This window comes from Bombina bombina, chromosome 3, assembly GCF_027579735.1.
Source record: "Bombina bombina isolate aBomBom1 chromosome 3, aBomBom1.pri, whole genome shotgun sequence".
Lineage (NCBI taxonomy): Eukaryota > Metazoa > Chordata > Amphibia > Anura > Bombinatoridae > Bombina > Bombina bombina.
In genome coordinates, this window is record NC_069501.1 from 761,500,489 (window position 1) to 761,521,359 (window position 20,871).

The 20,871-nt window shown below is 41.6% G+C and overlaps 1 protein-coding gene across 1 annotated transcript in view; it reads right to left on the reverse strand.

The window, feature by feature from the left end:
- GCC2 (GRIP and coiled-coil domain containing 2) overlaps window positions 1-20,871 on the reverse strand; it is a 312,711-nt gene that overhangs the window by 174,893 nt on the left and 116,947 nt on the right. The window contains exons 12-15 of the mRNA XM_053705442.1: window positions 18,434-18,581; window positions 11,100-11,200; window positions 10,938-11,015; window positions 10,541-10,678 (exon numbers count right to left, since the gene is read on the reverse strand). Coding sequence (XP_053561417.1) covers window positions 10,541-10,678; window positions 10,938-11,015; window positions 11,100-11,200; window positions 18,434-18,581 — 465 coding nt within the window. The remainder of the gene's footprint in view (window positions 1-10,540; window positions 10,679-10,937; window positions 11,016-11,099; window positions 11,201-18,433; window positions 18,582-20,871) is intronic.

Below are 20,871 nucleotides of genomic sequence, written 5' to 3' on the forward strand. Positions count from 1 at the left end.
TTGTCACAGTTGAAATAACAATGAACCAAATTAGTTATAGCAACCAAAATTTCACAGTAAATGTATTAAGTTAGCACAGGATTGCACCCACCAGCAATGGATGATTAACCCCTTAATAACCAAAAACGGATATCAATTTAACAAATAACGTTTTTATCACAGTCAAACACACTGTCACAGGTCTGCTGTGACTGATTACCTCCCTCAAAATGAATTTTGAAGACCCCTGAGCTCTCTAGGGACGTCCTGGATCATGGAGAATGAAGTAGGAAGACTGTGACTGAATTTTCACTGCGCAACAAAAGCGTGAAAATAGACCCCTCCCACTCATATTACAACAGTGGGAAATCTCAGTTAACTGATTCTATGCAGAAATAAACGTTAGCCATGTGGAAAAATCATGCCCCAATAAGTTTTATCACCAAGTATCTCACAAAAAACGATTAACATGCCAGTAAACGTTTTGAACTTTTTATTTAAAGATTATGAAGTGTTATTAATAAGCCTGCTACCAGTTGCTTTTACTGCAGTTAAGGCTCAAACATTACTTCAGCATTAACAGTATTTTCTTAGTCAAATTCCATTTCCTAGAAAAATACTTCAGTGCACGTACACTCATCAGCCTAATACCAGTCGCTACCACTGCATTCAAGGCTGTACTTACATTACATTGGTAACAGCAGTATTTTCTAGTCAATTCCATTCCTTAGAAAAATAATTTACTGCACATACCTCGTTTTGCAGGGGGGCCCTGCATGCTATTCCCCTTTCTGAAGTTACCTCACTCCTCAGAATGTGCGAGAAACAGCCAGTGGTTTTAGTTACTTCTGCTAAGATCATATAAAACGCAGGCAGATTCTTCTTCTAATACTGCCTGAGAACAAACAGCACACTCCGGTGCCATTTAAAATAAACTTTTGATTGAAGACATAAACTAAGTTTAAAAAACACCAGAGACCTCTCACAACGACCTATCTATGTTGAGTTGCAAGAGAATGACTGGGTATGACATGTGAGGGGAGGAGCTATATAGCAGCTCTGCTTGGGTGATCCTCTTGCAACTTCCTGTTGGGAAGGAGATATAATCCCATAAGTAATGGATGACCTGTGGACTGACTACACTTAACAAGAGAAAAGGGTGGGCCTCATGGACTCTTGCCAATATGAAAGAAATGAATTTATCAGGTAAGTTCTAAGTAGCAGCTTTGCAAATCTGATCAACTGAAGCTTCGTTCTTAAAAGCCCAGGAAGTGGAAACTGATCTAGTAGAATAAGCTGTAATTCTCTGAGGCGGGGCTTGACCCGACTCCATATAGGCTTGATGAATCAAAAGCTTTAACCATGAAACCAAAGAAACGTTAGAAACCTTCTGACCTTTCCTAGAACCAGAAAAGATAACAAATAGACCAGAAGTCTTCCTGAAATCTTTAGTAGCTTCAACATAATATTTTAGAGCTCTCATCACATCCAAAGAATGTAAAGATCTCTCCAAAGAATTCTTAGGATTAGGACACAAGGAAGGAACAATTTCTCTATTAATGTTGTTAGAATTCACAACCTTAGGTAAGAATTTAAATGAAGTCCGCAGAACTGCCTTATCCTGATGAAAAATCAGAAAAGGAGAATTACTAGAGAGCGGATAATTCAGAAACTCTTCTAGCAGAAGAGATGGCCAAAAGAAAACACTTTCCAAGAAAGTAGTTTAATGTCCAAAGAATACATAGGCTCAAATGGAGGAGCCTGTAAAGCCTTCAAAACCAAATTAAGACTCCAAGGAGGAGAGATTGATTTAATGACAAACTTGATACGAACCAAAGCCTGCACAAAACAATGAATATCAGGAAGTTTAGCAATCTTTCTGGGAAATAAAACAGAAAGAGCAGAGATTTGTCCTTTCAAGGAACTTGCAGACAAACCTTTATCCAAACCATCCTGAGAAACTGTAAAATTCTAAGAATTCTAAAAGAATGCCAAGAGAATTTATGAGAAGAACACCATGAAATGTAAACTCGATAATAAATCTTTCTAGAAACAGATTTAAGAGCCTGCAACATAGTATTAATCACGGAGTCAGAAAAACCTCTATGACTAAGCACTAAGCGTTCAATTTCCATACCTTTACATTTAATGATTTGAGATCCTGATGGATAAACGGACCTTGAGATAGAAAGTCTGGCCTTAATAGAAGTGGCCAAGGTTGGCAACTGGACATCCGAACAAGATCCGCATACCAAAACCTGTGAGGCCAAGCTGGAGCCACCGGCAGCACAAACGATTGCTCCATGATGATTTTGGAGATCAAACTGGACCAGGACAGGTACCTGGGAAGTTTCTTGTTTAGAGGAGATGCCATCAGATCTATTTCCGGAAGCCCCCACATCTGAACAACTTAAAAAAATACATCTGGGTGGAGAGACCATTCTCCCGGATGTAAAGTCTGACGACTGAGGTAATCCGCTTCCCAATTGTCTATACCTGGGATATGAACCGCAGAAATTAGACAGGAGCTGGATATCGCCCAAACAAGTATCCGAGATACTTCTTTCATAGCTTGAGGACTGTGAGTCCCACCCTGATGATTGACATATGTCACAGTTGTGATATTGTCTGTCTGAAAACAAATGAACGGTTCTCTCTTCAACAGAGGCCAAAACTGAAGAGCCCTGAGAGTTCCAAAATATTTATTGGTAATCTCGCCTCTTGAAATTTCCAAACCCCTTATGCTGTCATGACAACTTATTACAAACCACAGCTGGAGATATAAGATATATAAGATTTATAAGATTACAATAAATGTACTAAGATTTGGTAGAACTGATATCAGTCAGCAGGATTCCAACAGTGATTTCTGAGACAGGATCAGATTGAGACATCTTGCAAATGTAAGAGAAAAAACAACATATAAAGCAAAATGATCAATTTCCTTATATGGCAGTTTCAGGAATGGGAAAAAATGCAAACAGTATAGCCCTCTGATAAGAGAAAAAAGGCAAGAGGCATATAGGAATGGGGTTTAAAATAATGAAAATATTTGGCACCAAGTATGACGCACAAACAAACAGAAACATTTTTAGGCGCTAACAACATCCGGAAATAACACACTCGCATCAATGAAGACGCAACCTTGTAAAATTACGAATTTGCCTTCATCGAACGTAACTTTGCGCCCAAAAAATCTTGCAATACAGTTTAGCATTTTGCTCCCTCGCGAGCCTAATTCTGCCCGCAAAAATTTAAAATGACAGTCAATTGAAAAAAGACTAAACCCCAGGTAAGAAATACATTTTTCCTAAAAACATAATTTATGCTTACCTGATAAATTTATTTCTCTTGTAGTGTATCCAGTCCACGGATCATCCATTACTTATGGGATATTCTCCTCCCCAACAGGACGTTGCAAGAGGATCACCCACAGCAGAGCTGTTATATAGCTCCTCCCCTCACTGTCATATCCAGTCATTCGACCGAAACAAACCGAGAAAGGAGAAACCATAGGGTGCAGTGGTGACTGAAATTTGATTAAAATTTAGACCTGCCTTAAAAGGACAGGGCGGGTCGTGGACTGGATACACTACAAGAGAAATAAATTTATCAGGTAAGCATAAATTATGTTTTCTCTTGTTAAGTGTATCCAGTCCACGGATCATCCATTACTTATGGGATACCAATACCAAAGCTAAAGTACACGGATGATGGGAGGGACAAGGCAGGAACTCAAACGGAAGGAACCACTGCCTGAAGAACCTTTCTCCCAAAAACAGCCCCCGAAGAAGCAAAAGTATCAAATTTGTAAAATTTTGAAAAGGTATGAAGTGAAGACCAAGTCACAGCCTTGCAAATCTGTTCAACAGAGGCCTCATTCTTAAAGGCCCAGGTGGAAGCCACAGCTCTAGTAGAATGAGATGTAATCCTTTCAGGGGGCTGCTGTCCAGCAGTCTCATATGCTAAACAGATTATACTCTGAAGCCAAAAAGACAGAGAGGTTGCCGAGGCCTTTTGACCTCTCATCTGTCCAGAGTAAACAACAAACAGGTTAGATGTTTGACGAAAATCTTTAGTAGCCTTCAAGTAAAACTTCAATGCACGGACTACGTCTAGATTATGCAAAAGACGTTCCTTCTTTGATGAAGGATTAGGGCATAATGACGGAACAACAATCTCTTGATTGATATTCTTGTTAGAAACCACCTTAGGTAAAAACCCAGGTTTTGTACGCAGAACTACTTTATCTGAATGAAAGATCAGATAAGGAGTATCACAATGTAAGGCAGATAACTCTGAGACTCTTCGAGCCGAGGAAATAGCCATCAGAAAAAGAACTTTCCATGATAGAAGTTTGATATCAATAGAATGAAGGAGTTCAAACGGAACTCCTTGAAGAACTTTAAGAACTAAGTTTAAGCTCCATGGGGGAGCAACAGGTTTAAACACAGGCTTAATTCTAACTAAAGCCTGACAAAATGCCTGAACGTCTGGAACTTCTGCCAGACGCTTGTGTAAAAGAATAGACAGAGCAGAAATCTGTCCCTTTAAAGAACTAGCTGATAATCCTTTATCCAAACCCTCTTGGAGGAAGGACAATATTCTAGGAATCCTAACCCTACTCCATGAGTAATTCTTGGATTCACACCAATGAAGATATTTACGCCATATCTTGTGGTAAATTTTCCTGGTGACAGGCTTTCGTGCCTGTATTAAGGTATCAATTACTGACTCGGAGAAGCCACGCTTTGATAGGATCAAGCGTTCAATCTCCACGCAGTCAGTCTCAGAGAAAGTAGATTCGGATGATTGAAAGGACCTTGTATTAGAAGGTCTTGTCTCAGAGGCAGAGTCCATGGTGGAAAGGATGACATGTCCACTAGGTCTACATACCAGGTCCTGCGTGGCCACGAAGGCGCTATCAATATCACCGAAGCTCTCTCCTGTCTGATTTTGGCAATCAGACGAGGGAGCAGAGGAAACGGTCGAAACACATAAGCCAGGTTGAAGAACCAAGGCGCTGCTAGAGCATCTATCAGTGCCGCTTCTGGGTCCCTGGACCTGGATCCATAACAAGGAAGCTTGGCATTCTGGCGAGACGCCATGAGATCCAGTTCTGGTTTGCCCCAACGGAGAACCAATTGAGCAAACACCTCCGGATGGAGTTCCCACTCCCCCGGATGAAAAGTCTGACGACTTAGAAAATCCGCCTCCCAGTTCTCTACCCCTGGGAAATGGATCGCTGACAGGTGGCAAGAGTGAGTCTCTGCCCAGCGAATTATCTTGGAGACTTCTGACTCCTGGTCCCCCCTTGATGGTTGATGTAAGCCACAGTCGTGATGTTGTCCGACTGAAATCTGATGAACCTTAGTTTTGCTAACTGAGGCCAAGCCAGAAGAGCATTGAATATTGCTCTTAACCCCAGAATATTTATTGGGAGGAGTTTCTCCTCCTGAGTCCATGAGCCCTGAGCCTTCAGGGAGTTCCAGACTGCACCCCAACCTAGAAGGCTGGCGTCTGTTGTTACAATGGTCCAATCTGGCCTGCGAAAGGTCATACCTTTGGACAGATGGACCCGAGATAACCACCAGAGAAGAGCTCTGGTTTCCTAGTCCAGATTTAGTAGAGGGGACAAATCTTTGTAATCCCCATTCCACTGACTGAGCATGCATAATTGCAGCGGTCTGAGATGCAGGCGCGCAAATGGCACTATGTCCATCGCCGCCACCATTAAGTCGATTACTTCCATGCACTGAGCCACCGTGGGGCGCGGAATGGAGTGAACACGGCAAGCATTTAGAAGTTTTGATAACCTGGACTCCGTCAGGTAAATTTTAATTTCTATAGAATCTATCAGAGTCCCTAGGAAGGAAACCCTTGTGAGAGGAGATAGAGAACTCTTTTCTTCGTTCACTTTCCACCCATGCGACCTCAGAAATGCCAGGACTATCTCTGTATGAGACTTGGCAATTTGAAAGCTTGACGCCTGTATCAGGATGTCGTCTAGGTAAGGAGCCACCGCTATGCCTCGCGGCCTTAGAACCGCCAGGAGTGAGCCCAGAACCTTTGTAAAAATTCTTGGGGCTGTAGCCAACCCGAATGGGAGAGCTACAAACTGGTAATGCCTGTCTAGAAAGGCAAACCTCAGGAACTGATGATGATTCTTGTGAATCGGAATGTGAAGGTAAGCATCCTTTAAGTCCACTGTGGTCATGTACTGACCCTCTTGGATCATGGGTAGGATGGTTCGAATAGTTTCCATCTTGAATGATGGAACTCTGAGGAATTTGTTTAGGATCTTTAAATCCAAAATTGGTCTGAAGGTTCCCTCTTTTTTGGGAACCACAAACAGATTTGAATAAAATCCCTGTCCTTGTTCCGTCCGCGGAACTGGATGGATCACTCCCATTACAAGGAGGTCTTGCACGCAGTTTAGGAATGCCTCTTTCTTTATCTGGTTCGCAGATAATGTTGAAAGGTGAAATCTCCCTTGTGGGGGAGAAGCTTTGAAGTCCAGAAGATATCCCCGAGATATGATCTCCAACGCCCAGGGATCCTGAACATCTCTTGCCCACGCCTGGGCGAAGAGAGAGAGTCTGCCCCCTACTAGATCCGTTGTCGGATAGGGGGCCGCTCCTTCATACCTCTTGGAGGCAGCAGCAGGCTTTCTGGCCTGCTTGCCCTTGTTCCAGGCCTGGGTAGGTTTCCAGGCCTGCTTAGATTGAGCAAAAGTTCCCTCTTGTCTTGAGGTAGAGGGAGTTGAAGTTGCACCTGCCTTGAAGTTTCGAAAGCCACGAAAATTAGACTGTTTGGCCTTTGATTTGGCCCTGTCCTGAGGAAGGGTACGACCCTTACCTCCAGTAATGTCAGCAATAATTTCCTTCAAACCAGGCCCGAATAAGGTCTGCCCCTTGAAAGGAATGTTGAGTAATTTAGACTTTGAAGTCACATCAGCTGACCAGGATTTAAGCCATAGCGCCCTGCGCGCCTGGATGGCAAATCCGGAATTTTTAGCCGTTAGTTTAGTCAAATGAAGAACGGCATCAGAAACAAAAGAGTTAGCTAGCTTAAGTGTTCTAAGCTTGTCAATAATTTCAGTCAATGGAACCGTATGGATCGCCTCTTCCAGGGCCTCAAACCAGAACGCCGCCGCAGCAGTGACAGGCGCAATGCATGCAAGGGGCTGTAAAATAAAACCTTGTTGAATAAACATTTTCTTAAGGTAACCCTCTAATTTTTTATCCATTGGATCTGAAAAAGCACAACTGTCCTCGACAGGGATAGTGGTACGCTTTGCTAAAGTAGAAACTGCTCCCTCCACCTTAGGGACTGTCTGCCATAAGTCCTGTGTAGTGGCATCTATTGGAAACATTTTTCTAAATAAAGGAGGTGGGGAAAAGGGCACACCGGGTCTATCCCACTCCTTACTAATGATTTTTGTAAGCCTTTTAGGTATTGGAAAAACATCAGTGCTAGCCGGCACTGCATAGTATTTATCCAGCCTACACAATTTGTCTGGCACTGCAATTGTGTCACAGTCGTTCAGAGCAGCTAATACCTCCCCAAGCAATGTACGGAGGTTCTCAAGCTTAAATTTAAAATTAGAAATCTCTGAATCAGGTCTCCCCGATTCAGAGACGTCACCCACAGACTGAAGCTCTCCGTCCTCATGTTCTGCATATTGTGACACAGTATCAGACATGGCTCTTACAGCATCTACGCGCTCTGTATCTCGTCTACCCCCAGAGCTATCGCGCTTGCCTCTTATTTCAGGCAATCTGGCTAATACCTGTGACAGAGTATTATTCATGATTGCAGCCATGTCCTGCAACGTAATCGCTATGGGCATCCCTGATGTATTTGGCGCCATATTAGCGTGTGTCCCTCGAGCGGGAGGCGAAGGGTCCGACACGTGGGGAGAGTTAGTCGGCATAACTTCCCCCTCGACCGACCCCTCTGGTGACAATTCTTTTATAGATAAAGACTGATTTTTACTGTTTAAGGTGAAATCAATACATTTAGTACACATTCTCCTATGTGGCTCCACCATGGCTTTTAAACATAATGAACAAGTAGTTTCCTCTGAGTCAGACATGTTTGTACAGACTAGCAATGGGACTAGCAAGCTTGGAAAACACTTTAAACCAAGTTAACAAGCAATATAAAAAACGTTACTGTGCCTTTAAGAGAAACAAATTTTGCAAAATTTGAAATAACAGTGAAAAAAGGCAGTTACACAAACGAAATTTTAACAGTGTATGTAATAGGCTAACAGAGCATTGCACCCACTTGCAAATGGATGATTAACCCCTTAATACCAAAAACGGAATAATAAATGACAAAAAACGTTTTTTAAAACACAGTCACAACAACTGCCACAGTCTACTGTGGTTGTTACCCTCCTCAAACACGACTTTTGAAGCCTTTAGAGCCCTTCAGAGATGTCCTGTATCAAGCAGAAGGAAGCTGAATGTCTCTGTCTGTAATTTTAGCTGCGCAGAAAAGCGCTAAAAAAAGGGCCCTCCCACTCATATTACAACAGTGGAAAATCTCAGGAAACTGTTTCTAGGCAAAATTCGGCCAGCCATGTGGAGAAAAAACTAAGCCCCAATAAGTTTTGTCACCAAACATATATAAAAACGATTAACATGCCAGCAAACGTTTTATATTACACTTTTATAAGAGTATGTATCTCTGTTAATAAGCCTGATACCAGTCGCTATTAAATCACTGCATTTAGGCTTAACTTACATTAATCCGGTATCAGCAGCATTTTTCTAGCAAGTTCCATCCCTAGAAATATGTTTACTGCACATACCTTATTGCAGGAAAACCTGCACGCCATTCCCCCTCTGAAGTTACCTCACTCCTCAGAATATGTGAGAACAGCCATGGATCTTAGTTACTTCTGCTAAGATCATAGAAATCACAGGCAGATTCTTCTTCTAATGCTGCCTTTGATAAAACAGTACACTCCGGTACCATTTAAAAATAACAAACTTTTGATTGAAGTTAAAAACTAACTATAATACACCACACTCCTCTTACTACATCCATCTTTGTTGAGAGTTGCAAGAGAATGACTGGATATGACAGTGAGGGGAGGAGCTATATAACAGCTCTGCTGTGGGTGATCCTCTTGCAACGTCCTTTGGGGGGGAGAATATCCCATAAGTAATGGATGATCCGTGGACTGGATACACTTAACAAGAGAAAAATGCATTTCCCAGATATGAAATGGACAGTCTGCAAAAGGAAATATACTGAAACCTGAATCATGGCAAATATAAGTACAATACATATATTTACTGCCAAACCAGTACTGAAACGGTTATCAGTAGAGGTAATGGAATATGAGAGTATATCGTCAATCTGAAAAGGGAGGTAGGAGATGAATCTCTACGACCGATAACAGAGAACCTATGAAATAGATCTCCCGTGAGGAAAAACATTGCATTCAATAGGGAATACTCCCTTCACATCCCTCTGACATTCACTGTACTCTGAGAGGAATCAGGCTTCAAAATGCCGAGAAGCGCATATCAACGTAGAAATCTTAGCACAAACTTACTTCACCACCTCCATAGGAGGCAAAGTTTGTAAAACTGAATTGTGGGTGTGGTGAGGGGTGTATTTATAGGCATTTTGAGGTTTGGGAAACTTTGCCCCTCCTGATAGGATTGTATATCCCATACGTCACTAGCTCATGGACTCTTGCCAATTACATGAAAGAAAAGCTTACTTAATGATTGGGCGGAAGCGTTAAATACCGCTCCACTTGTAATCTGGCCCTTAATATTTGATTACTGTTCTGCGACCATTCATTTTATGGTCATTCTTGATTATATGGTAAGGATCTTATATGAGTCAGTAAATGTTTTGTAAAGTTTCATAAGCTTATGTTTCTCCAGTATACTAAAGGTAGAGATACTTTCTTTGGAACATTAAATGCATGCTTATGTATAGATGACATACAGTATTCAAACCAAAGAATAGCATGGTAATAACATGCAGATGTGTATTGTAAAATGATATCTGCAGAAATATTAAAGAAATACAAGTTTTAGTCTTTAAAAGAGGCGTATTTTGGCCTAGGCAAACAAGGCAGCAGATCTATGAGTGCCTAGGGCTAAATATGCCACTGGTCTCCATAAAGTAATGGGTGTCATAATGTTAAAATATATGTTTCCCATATTTTATCTCTTTTGCCGAGGCTAATTAGAGACAAATATAAATAAGTAATCAGAGTCAGCAAACAATGGCTGTGAACAATACAACATTGTTACATTTGTTTAGTCTTGAATCTGTAATTTCAAAGTTCACCATTTTTACAGTGGATTGTTGGGGTACAGGAAGAGGGGGCAACATTTTGACTGCACCTATTTAAACATTTACAAATCTCAGAGTCTTTAACGCCCCTTTAATTAAATTATAATGAGTTTAGATGCATTGCTGCTTGGGATTCTCACATAACAATGTGCCTTAAAACCAGTACTCGCTTAAGTATTTCTCAAATAGTGGGGAATATAGGCTTTGTAAACGGCTCATGAGCAAATACCTTAGCAGCATTACATTCCTCTTGTAGAGCAGACAGTCGTTGCTGGTAGTTGTGTGTGGCACGCTGCTGCTGCTCAGTCTGCACTCTCAGCTGCTCTTGGGCTTTGTGCTTCTCAGAGGTCAGCTCTGCCACCTGAATCTAAACAAGATTAACTATATCACTGAAAATACAATGTGCAGAAAACTGCTTATTATTACTTGTAACTATCAAAAAGGAGATCACCGAGAATATATTTTGTTCACAGATAAAATAATAAAAGCAGACTCGGAAGCACTGACTTATCTGTATGGAAAATGGATGATAACAGAAAGAGAGACAGCCAATTGTCAAGAAGGTCATGGCAATGTGACATCTCTATCACTGAAAGAAAAAGCAGCAGAAATGTAATATGTTTTACCTTATAGGCTTCAACTTGCTGTTGACTTGCCTCTAGCTCTCCCTTCAGTGAGGCTTGGAGAATTAATAGATCAGATTCCTGAAATGTGAATAAACAAACAAGTGTAAAAATGTTATGTATGTGTAATCAATAAAGACAGTTTTTAAATGCAATGCTACTTACAGCTTGTTTGCAATCTGCAAGCTCTTTTTTGTTTTTAACCAATAACTGCTTCATCTTTGTGTTCCGCTCCTCATATTGTTCTATAGTTGCCTGAAGGGATGCTAGTCAACAAGAGAAAAAAACAGAATTTATGTTTACCTGATAAATTTCTTTCTCCTACGGTGTGTCCGGTCCACGGCTTCATCCTTACTTGTGGGATATTCTCTTCCCCTACAGGAAATGGCAAAGAGAGCACACAGCAAGAGCTGTCCATATAGCCCCCCCTCTGGCTCCGCCCCTCAGTCATTCGACCGACGGTTAGGAGAAAAAGGAGAAACTATAGGGTGCCGTGGTGACTGTAGTATATGGAATAAAATTTTTAAACCTGACTAAAAGCCAGGGCGGGCCGTGGACCGGACACACCGTAGGAGAAAGAAATTTATCAGGTAAACATAAATTCTGTTTTCTCCTACATTGGTGTGTCCGGTCCACGGCTTCATCCTTACTTGTGGGAACCAATACCAAAGCTTTAGGACACGGATGAAGGGAGGGAACAAGCCAGGTTACCTAAACGGAAGGCACCACGGCTTGCAAAACCTTTCTCCCAAAAACAGCCTCCGAAGAAGCATAAGTATCGAATTTGTAAAATTTGGCAAAAGTATGCAGAGAAGACCAAGTCGCTGCCTTACAGATCTGATCAACAGAAGCCTCGTTCTTGAAGGCCCATGTGGAAGCCACAGCTCTAGTAGAGTGAGCTGTAATTCGTCTCATAAGCCAATCGGATGATGCTTTTCAGCCAAAAAGAAAGAGAGGTAGCAGTAGCTTTCTGCCCTCTCCTATTACCAGAATAAACGACAAACAAGGATGATGACTGTCTGAAATCCTTTGTTGCTTCTAAATAGAATTTTAAAGCACGGACCACATCTAAGTTGTGTAACAAACGTTCCTTCTTCGAAACTGGATTCGGACACAGAGAAGGAACAACTATTTCCTGGTTAATATTCCTGTTGGAAACCACCTTTGGAAGAAAACCAGGCTTGGTACGTAAAAAACTACCTTATCTGTATGGAATACCAGATAGGGAGAAGTACACTGCAAAGCAGATAATTCAGAAACTCTTCTAGTAGAAGAATTAGCAACCAAAAACAGAACTTTCCAAGATAGTAACTTAATATCTATGGAATGTAAGGGTTCAAACGGAACCCCCTGAAGAACTGAAAGAACTAAATTTAGACTCCAAGGAGGAGTCATAGGTCTGTAGACAGGCTTGATTCTAACTAACGCCTGTACAAACGCCTGTACATCTGGCTCGGCTACCAGACGTTTGTGCAACAAAACAGACAGAGCAGATATCTGTCCTTTTAAAGAACTAGCTGACAAACCTTTATCCAAACCCTCTTGGAGAAAGGAAAGTATCCTAGGAATTCTAATTTTACTCCAAGAGAATCCCTTGGATTCACACCAACGGATATATTTTTGCCATATCTTATGGTAAATTTTCCTAGTTACAGGTTTTCTGGCTTGAACCAGAGTATCTATAACTGAATCTGAAAACCCACGCTTAGATAGAATCAAGCGTTCAATTTCCAAGCAGTCAAATGCAGAGAGACTAGATTTGGATGTTCGAATGGACCTTGTACTAGAAGATCCTGTCTTAAAGGTAGCTTCCATGGTGGAGCCGATGACATATTCACCAGGTCTGCATACCAAGTCCTGCGTGGCCATGCAGGAGCTATTAGAATCACAGAGGCCTTCTCCTGTTTGATCCTGGCTACAAGCCTGGGAAGGAGAGGGAACGGCGGAAACACATAAGCTAGATTGAACGAGGCGCCACTAATGCATCCACTAGTGTCGCCTTGGGATCCCTGGATCTGGACCCGTATCGAGGAACCTTGGAGTTATGACGAGACGCCATCAGATCCATATCTGGAGTGCCCCATAGTTGAGTTAACTGGGCAAAGACCTCCGGGTGGAGTTCCCACTCCCCCGGATGGAAAGTCTGACAACTCAAATAATCCGCCTCCCAGTTGTCTACTCCTGGGATATGAATTGCAGATAGGTGGCAGGAGTGATCCTCCGCCCATTTGATGATCTTGGATACCTCTCTCATCGCCAAGGAACTCTTTGTTCCCCCCTGATGATTGATGTACGCTACAGTCGTCATGTTGTCCGACTGAAATCTTATGAATCTGGCCTTCGCTAGGTGAGGCCAAGCCAGGAGCGCATTGAATATCGCTCTCAGTTCCAAAATGTTTATCGGGAGAAGAGACTCTTCCCAAGACCATAGACCCTGAGCTTTCAGGGAGTCCCAGACCGCGCCCCAGCCTAAGAGACTGGCGTCGGTCGTGACGATGACCCACTCTGGTCTGCGGAAACTCATTCCCTGAGACAGGTGAGTCAACCACCAGCGGAGTGAGTCTCTGGTTACCTGGTCTACTTGAATCTGGGGAGACAAGTCTGCATAATCCCCATTCCACTGTTTGAGCATGCACAGTTGCAATGGTCTTAGATGAATTTGAGCAAAAGGAACCACGTCCATTGCTGCAACCATTAATCCTATTACCTCCATGCACTGAGCTATGGAAGGCTGAGGAATAGATTGAAGAACTTGACAAGCGTTTAGAAGCTTTAACTTTCTGACCTCTGTCAGAAAAATCTTCATTTCTACAGAATCTATTATTGTTCCCAGAAAAGGAACCCTTGTGGACGGGGACAGGGAACTCTTTTCTATGTTCACCTTCCACCCGTGAGACCTGAGAAAGGCTAAAACAATGTCTGTATGAGCCCTTGCTTTGGAAAGGGACGACGCTTGGATTAGAATGTCGTCTAGGTAAGGTGCTACAGCAATGCCCCTCGGCCTTAGAACCACTAGAAGGGACCCTAGCACCTTTGTGAAAATTCTGGGAGCAGTGGCTAAACCGAATGGAAGAGCCACGAACTGGTAATGTTTGTCCAGAAAGGCGAACCTCAGGAACTGATGATGATCTTTGTTGATAGGAATATGCAGGTACGCATCCTTTAAGTCCACGGTAGTCATATATTGACCCTCCTGGATCGTTGGTAAAATCGTCCAAATGGTTTCCATTTTGAATGATGGAACTCTGAGGAATTTGTTTAGAATTTTTAAATCCAGAATTGGCCTGAAAGTTCCCTCTTTTTTGGGAACTACAAACAGGTTTGAGTAAAAACCCAGACCTTGTTCCGCTGTTGGAACTGGGTTTATCACTCCCATCTCTAATAGGTCTCCTAAAAGCAATGTAAGAATGCCTGTTTCTTTATCTGGTCTGAAGATAAGCGACACATGTGGAACCTTCCCCTTGGAGGAAGTTCCTTGAACTCTAGAAGATACCCCTGAGAGACTATTTCTAGTGCCCAGGGATCCGGAACATCTCTTGCCCAAGCCTGAGCAAAGAGAGAAAGTCTGTCCCCTACTAGATCCGGTCCCGGATCGGGGGCTACCCCTTCATGCTGTCTTGGTAGCAGCAGCAGGCTTCTTGGTCTGTTTACCCTTGTTCCAGCCTTGCAATGGTTTCCATGCTGGTTTAGGCTGGGAAGCGTTACCCTCTTGTCTAGAGGCTGCAGAGTTAGGAGCCGGTCCGTTCCTGAAATTGCAAAAGGAACGAAAATTAGATTTGTTCTTAGCCTTGAAAGGCCTATCCTGTGGGAGGGCATGGCCCTTTCCCACAGTGATGTCAGAAATAATCTCCTTCAATTCTGGCCCGAAAAGGGTCTTACCTTTGAAAGGAATATTAAGCAATTTTGTCTTGGACGATACGTCCGCCGACCAAGATTTTAGCCAAAGCGCCCTGCGCGCCACTATTGCAAAACCTGAATTTTTCACCGCTAATTTTGCCAATTGAAAGGCGGCATCCAAAATAAAGGAATTAGCCAACTTTAGTGCGTGAATTCTGTCCATGACTTCATCATATGGAGTCTCCTTTTGGAGCGAATTTTCTAGTTCCTCGAACCAAAAAGACGCTGCCGTGGTGACAGGAATAATGCACGAAATTGGTTGAAGAAGGAAACCTTGCTGAACAAATATCTTTTTAAGCAATCCTTCCAATTTTTTATCCATAGGATCTTTGAAAGCGCAACTGTCCTCAATAGGAATAGTTGTCCGCTTGGCTAATGTTGAAACTGCCCCCTCTACCTTAGGGACCGTTTGCCATGCGTCCCTTCTGGGGTCAACAATGGGGAACATTTTCTTAAATATAGGAGGGGGAACAAAAGGTACACCTGGCTTCTCCCACTCCTTAGTCACTATGTCCGCCACCCTCTTGGGTATCGGAAAAGCATCAGCGTGCACTGGGACCTCTAAGAATTTGTCCATTTTGCACAACTTCTCTGGAATCACCAAAGAATCACAATCATCAAGAGTAGTTAGCACCTCCTTAAGCAGGGCGCGGAGATGTTCTAGCTTAAATTTAAATGCCACGATATCAGGTTCTGCCTGCTGAGAAATTTTTCCTGAATCAGAAATTTCTCCCTCAGACAGACCCTCCCTCACTGCCAACTCAGATTGATGTGAGGGTATAACAGATAAATTATCGTCAGCTCCTACTTGCTCATCTTCTGTATTTAAAACTGAGCAATCATGTTTTCTGGGAAATGCTGGCAGTTTGGATAACAGATTTGCTATAGAATTATCCATTACTGCTGTTACTAGGTATCGCCTGCGCGGGCAAAACTGGTGTTGACACAGAAGGAGAGTATGATGAGCTATCCCCACTACCTTCATTTGAAGAATCATCTTGGGCAACCTTATTAAATGTGACAGTACTGTCCTTACTTTGTTTGGACGCCATGGCACAATTTGCACATACATTTAAAGGGGGAACCACCTTGGCTTCCATACACACAGAACATATGCTATCTGAAGGTACAGACATGTTAGACAGATTTAGGCAGGCTATTAATGCAATAAAGACGATTTTAAACAAAACCGTTACTGTCTCTTTAAATAATAAAAAGAGCACACTTTATTTCTGAATGTTCGAAAAACTATCAAGGAAATATCCGATCTTTCTAAAATTTACACCCCAGAGTCTTAATGCTTTGAAAGTATTGCACACCAAATTTCAAGTCTCTAACCCCTTAAATGAGCAAAGCGGAGCTAATAGTTCAATTTACCTGTTTAAACACACTACAGTCCCTGCCACAGCTTTGCTGCGGCTTTTACCTTCCTTAGGGGTGATTCACCACAGAATATAAGCCTTCCTGAGTCCGTTTCTCAGCCACAGGACCCTCTCACATGAAGCTGCATGCACTGCCTTTAGAAGTAACTGCGCAACTGAGGCGCGAAAATGAGGCCTCCTCCCTCTGCATACCAGAGTGAAGGGGCCTTTCTGACTAGATTAGGCGTCTAAACAACTGCCAGGCGTAATAAAAACGTTCCCAAATGTGTTTCAAAGTTCACAAAACACTCCAAATGCCATATAAATATGATAAAAATAAATCGATTTAGCCCACAATAGTGTCAACCAGCATAGAGCCCAATTTATAAGCCTTAATTCTGTTACTGAGTCTAAGAAAATGGCTTACCGATCCCATAAGGGAAAACTGACAGTCTTCTAGCATTACTATGTCTTGTTAGAAAAGTGACTGATCATACCTGAAGCAGATAAGCCTGCAAACTGTTCCCCCCAACTGAAGTTCTCTGGTTTCAACAGTCCTGCGTGGGAACAGCAATGGATTTTAGTTACTGGTGCTAAAATCATACTCCTCTTTTAACAGAAATCTTCATCACTTTCTGTTGTAGAGTAAATAGTACAAACCGGCACTATTTTAAAATAACAAACTCTTGATAGAAGAAATAAAACTACAACTAACACCACATACTCTTTACCATCCCCGTGGAGATGCTACTTGTTCAGAGCGGCAAAGAGAATGACTGGGGGGAGGAGCCAGAGGGGGGGCTATATGGACAGCTCTTGCTGTGTGCTCTCTTTGCCATTTCCTGTAGGGGAAGAGAATATTCCACAAGTAAGGATGAAGCCGTGGACCGGACACACCAATGTAGGAGAAACAGTCCACAGTTATAAATACTAAACAAAAATATATTATTGCATTTATTTTAAAGCATTATAAGGCAGAGCTTGACAAATTTGTTCAAAATCTAGGCGCCAGCTCATACATTTAGTAGCTAGAAACTTTGGCCATGCAATTATTGTTTGCGGGGAGAGCTGCTGCACTTTCTACTACTTGGCCCCCAATCTGTCCCCCATGTTACTGACTGCTATGGTCAGCATCACACTAGCACAAGAAATGAAGTGACAATGACCCACTCCCACCCATATTGCTTAATTGGAAAAGAGGCTTCACAGAGGGTGGACTTGGATAAAGTTGGATTTGTATTTTGCAACTGTGTGGCTGAGAGAATTTAGCAACAACAGGCTGTAAAAATGTCGGTGTGCAGAGAAGAGGGGGCACACATTGGTTTCTTGGGGGCACCAAGGACTAATTTTAAGACACCAGTGGCTCCCTGGGTTTGTTAAGCCCTACATAAGGTAAGGCACATGAAATAAGATTTTTTTCTCTCTCGGTTTAACAATATAGATGACCCAAGGATTAATGCAGCAAATATATGTGCAGCCACTAATCACCAGCTAGCTCCCAGTAGTGGATTGCTGCTTCTGAGTCTACCTAGGTATGCTTTTCAACAAAGGATACCATGAAAACAAAGTACATTTGATGACGGAAGTAAATTCACAGGTCTTAATATCACATACTGTATCTGAATCATGAAAGTTACAATTTAAGATAACATTATTTGCAAAATAAACCTACAACATTTAGCAAAATTCACTTTGTTTCAACAACTTTGAAACCCAATCTAAATTTTTGGTAGAGAGATTTCCAATACAGAAGCTGTTTAGAGTGTAAGCACAAAGTCCTAGGACTTTGTCAACCATGAGAGAAAATCCCATGTCACACTCCCACTGCATCTCCAACAACCCTTCTTAAATTCATTTGTTTCCATTCACATTTCCTTTTCCCTGGTGCAAGAGTAGAACATATTTATACTTTTTCATCCCGACATCCAACTTAGACAATAAGCTCTCTAAGGAGCAGAGTCCTCTAACCCTTCTGTTCCAGTTCGTCTTCCCCTGTGTTGTCTCAATTTATTGTGCCCACCGTACAGCACCACATATTCAGTTGGTAATTACAAATAAAGATAATAACACCAACACCACCACAGCACTCCCCTGGCCTCTTCTTCAACCACTCTCATACATACATTTCCTAATTTTACTTAAAGATTTAAACCCTATCTTACCTCTGGTATCTTCCCCTCTTCCTTTAAACATGTTATAATCACACAAATCCTAAGGGATCTCTGTCTTAACCCTACCTACCCTTCCAACTAATGTTCATTTTTCTTACTCTGTCTCCAGGATGTTTCATAGAAAAAGAACAACTGTATGATTTGCTTAATTTGATCCTTTTACTTAAATGTGGCTTCTGGAATCCACATTCCACCTTAATTAAGTAGCCAATTACTTCCTCACAGTTAAAAACAAAACAACTATTTAATGCTGTTGATCACCATCTGTTTCAAGACACTCTCTAAGCAGCATCAGGACTCATAATCCCAGGCACACAAGTTATCCAAGCCTTGCTCTATGGACATTACAACAAAGCAAATATCTTGTGTCATCTGACCATGACTATCACGTCAATACGTACCATATCTACAACTGATCTAACCACATTGCCTTTCAGTAATCTGCCTACATCCATTAAATCCCCAAATGTTAAAACAGAAATTACTGACCATGCCCACATTTGACTCTAGAATCTTTTTTTTTATTATCAAATATCGGAACCCTTTTCCAACAGATGTTAACCATCACAAACTATTATAACAAATGCACACAATATTTCTTGTTATTCGTCTGTGCCTCTTATGCTCTTCTCTGACTGCAGTCCTAAACCAAAACCGGAAAATCTCAATCAGGACATCATTTATTAATAGCTTTCCTATTTAAAACATATGCTCCACAAGACTACAGCCAATTTTCCACACACTCCTTATTGCTCAGTTAACTGCTCTCTATTGTAAGTTCCTCTAGGGCAGCCTTTTTATTCTGATATTTTTCTAATTCCAGATACAAATATATCTCACATTCCCATACCTCCCAACATTTCAAAATTCAAAAGAGGGACACACCCCCCCCGGCAATTTTTTTTAAATGTGGTGGGCGGGGCTTAAAAAAATCATAAGATTAAAGTAATATAAATAAAATTCTAAATAAAGTCATATATTTTACGCAAATCAAACACAAGCTCAAACCACTGGTATAGCTATGTGAGCTATGTATTTAATTAGCCTTTGCAAAGACAGTGCTAAATATTTTTATCTTAATTGGACATTTAATAATAAATTCTTTAAAACTGCTCTCTGTATTCCCCATTAATATTCTAAATTCTGGCTTTTAAAGTCAGCAAAAATGCATAGCATACACTTACACATGCAGATACACACACACTACATAGCATACACTTATACATGCAGATATACACACACACACACTACATAGCATACACTTACACATGCAGATACACACAAACTACATAGCATACACTTATACATGCAGATACACACACACTACATAGTATATACTTATACATGCAGAAACACACACACATTACACAGCATACACTTATACATGCAGCATACACTTATACATGCAGATACACAGACACTACATAGTATACACTTATACATGCAGACACACACTACATAGCATACACTTATACATGCAGATACACACTTATACATGCAGATACACATACACACACTACATAGCTTACATTTATACATGCAGATACACACACACATTATATAGCATAGACTTATACATGCAGATACAGACACTACATAGTATACACTTATACATGCACACACTCCATAGCATACACTTATACATGCAGATACATACTTATACATGCAGATACACACACATTACACAGCATACACTTATACATGCAGCATACACAGACACTACATAGTATACACTTATACATGCAGACACACTACATAGCATACACTTATACATGCAGATACACACTTATACATGCAGATACACACACACACATTACACAGCATACACTTATACATGCAGCATACACAGACACTATATAGTATACACTTATACATGCAGACACACACTACATAGCATACACTTATACATGCAGATACACACTTATACATGCAGATACACATACACACACTACATAGCTTACATTTATACATGCAGACACACACACACACTACATAGCATAAACTTATACATACAGATGCACACACACAGTTATGGATACAGATAGACACACACATGACATCATATATGGGTATCTGTAATTCATTGTATGGGGTCCTGGGGTTGGCAAGCACATTAGCTGGCAGTCTGCGGCTGTCACTGTTCGTTACCCTGGTATTAGCACTGCTCATTGTATAAAACTGAAGGCATGCTAGTATTATCACCAGGGGTTAGATATCATCACTACCAGAGAGAGGTCACCATCACCCGTGGTCAGAGTGTATAAAGCCTTCTTACTCCTGATTAACCCTGCTTAACCCACACACCATTCCTTTTCCACAGGGAATCTACCAGGTATCTAACCCTGTGAGAGCAAAGCCAGCTGCTTCTGAGTATGGGCCCAATAGAATTAAAAAAAAAAATAATTTTTTTTTTAATGCATGGGGCAAATCGGGACAGATGGCTAGCAAACCGGGACAGGGGGACAGACCCCTAAAATCAGGACTGTTCCGCGAAAATTGGGACAGTTG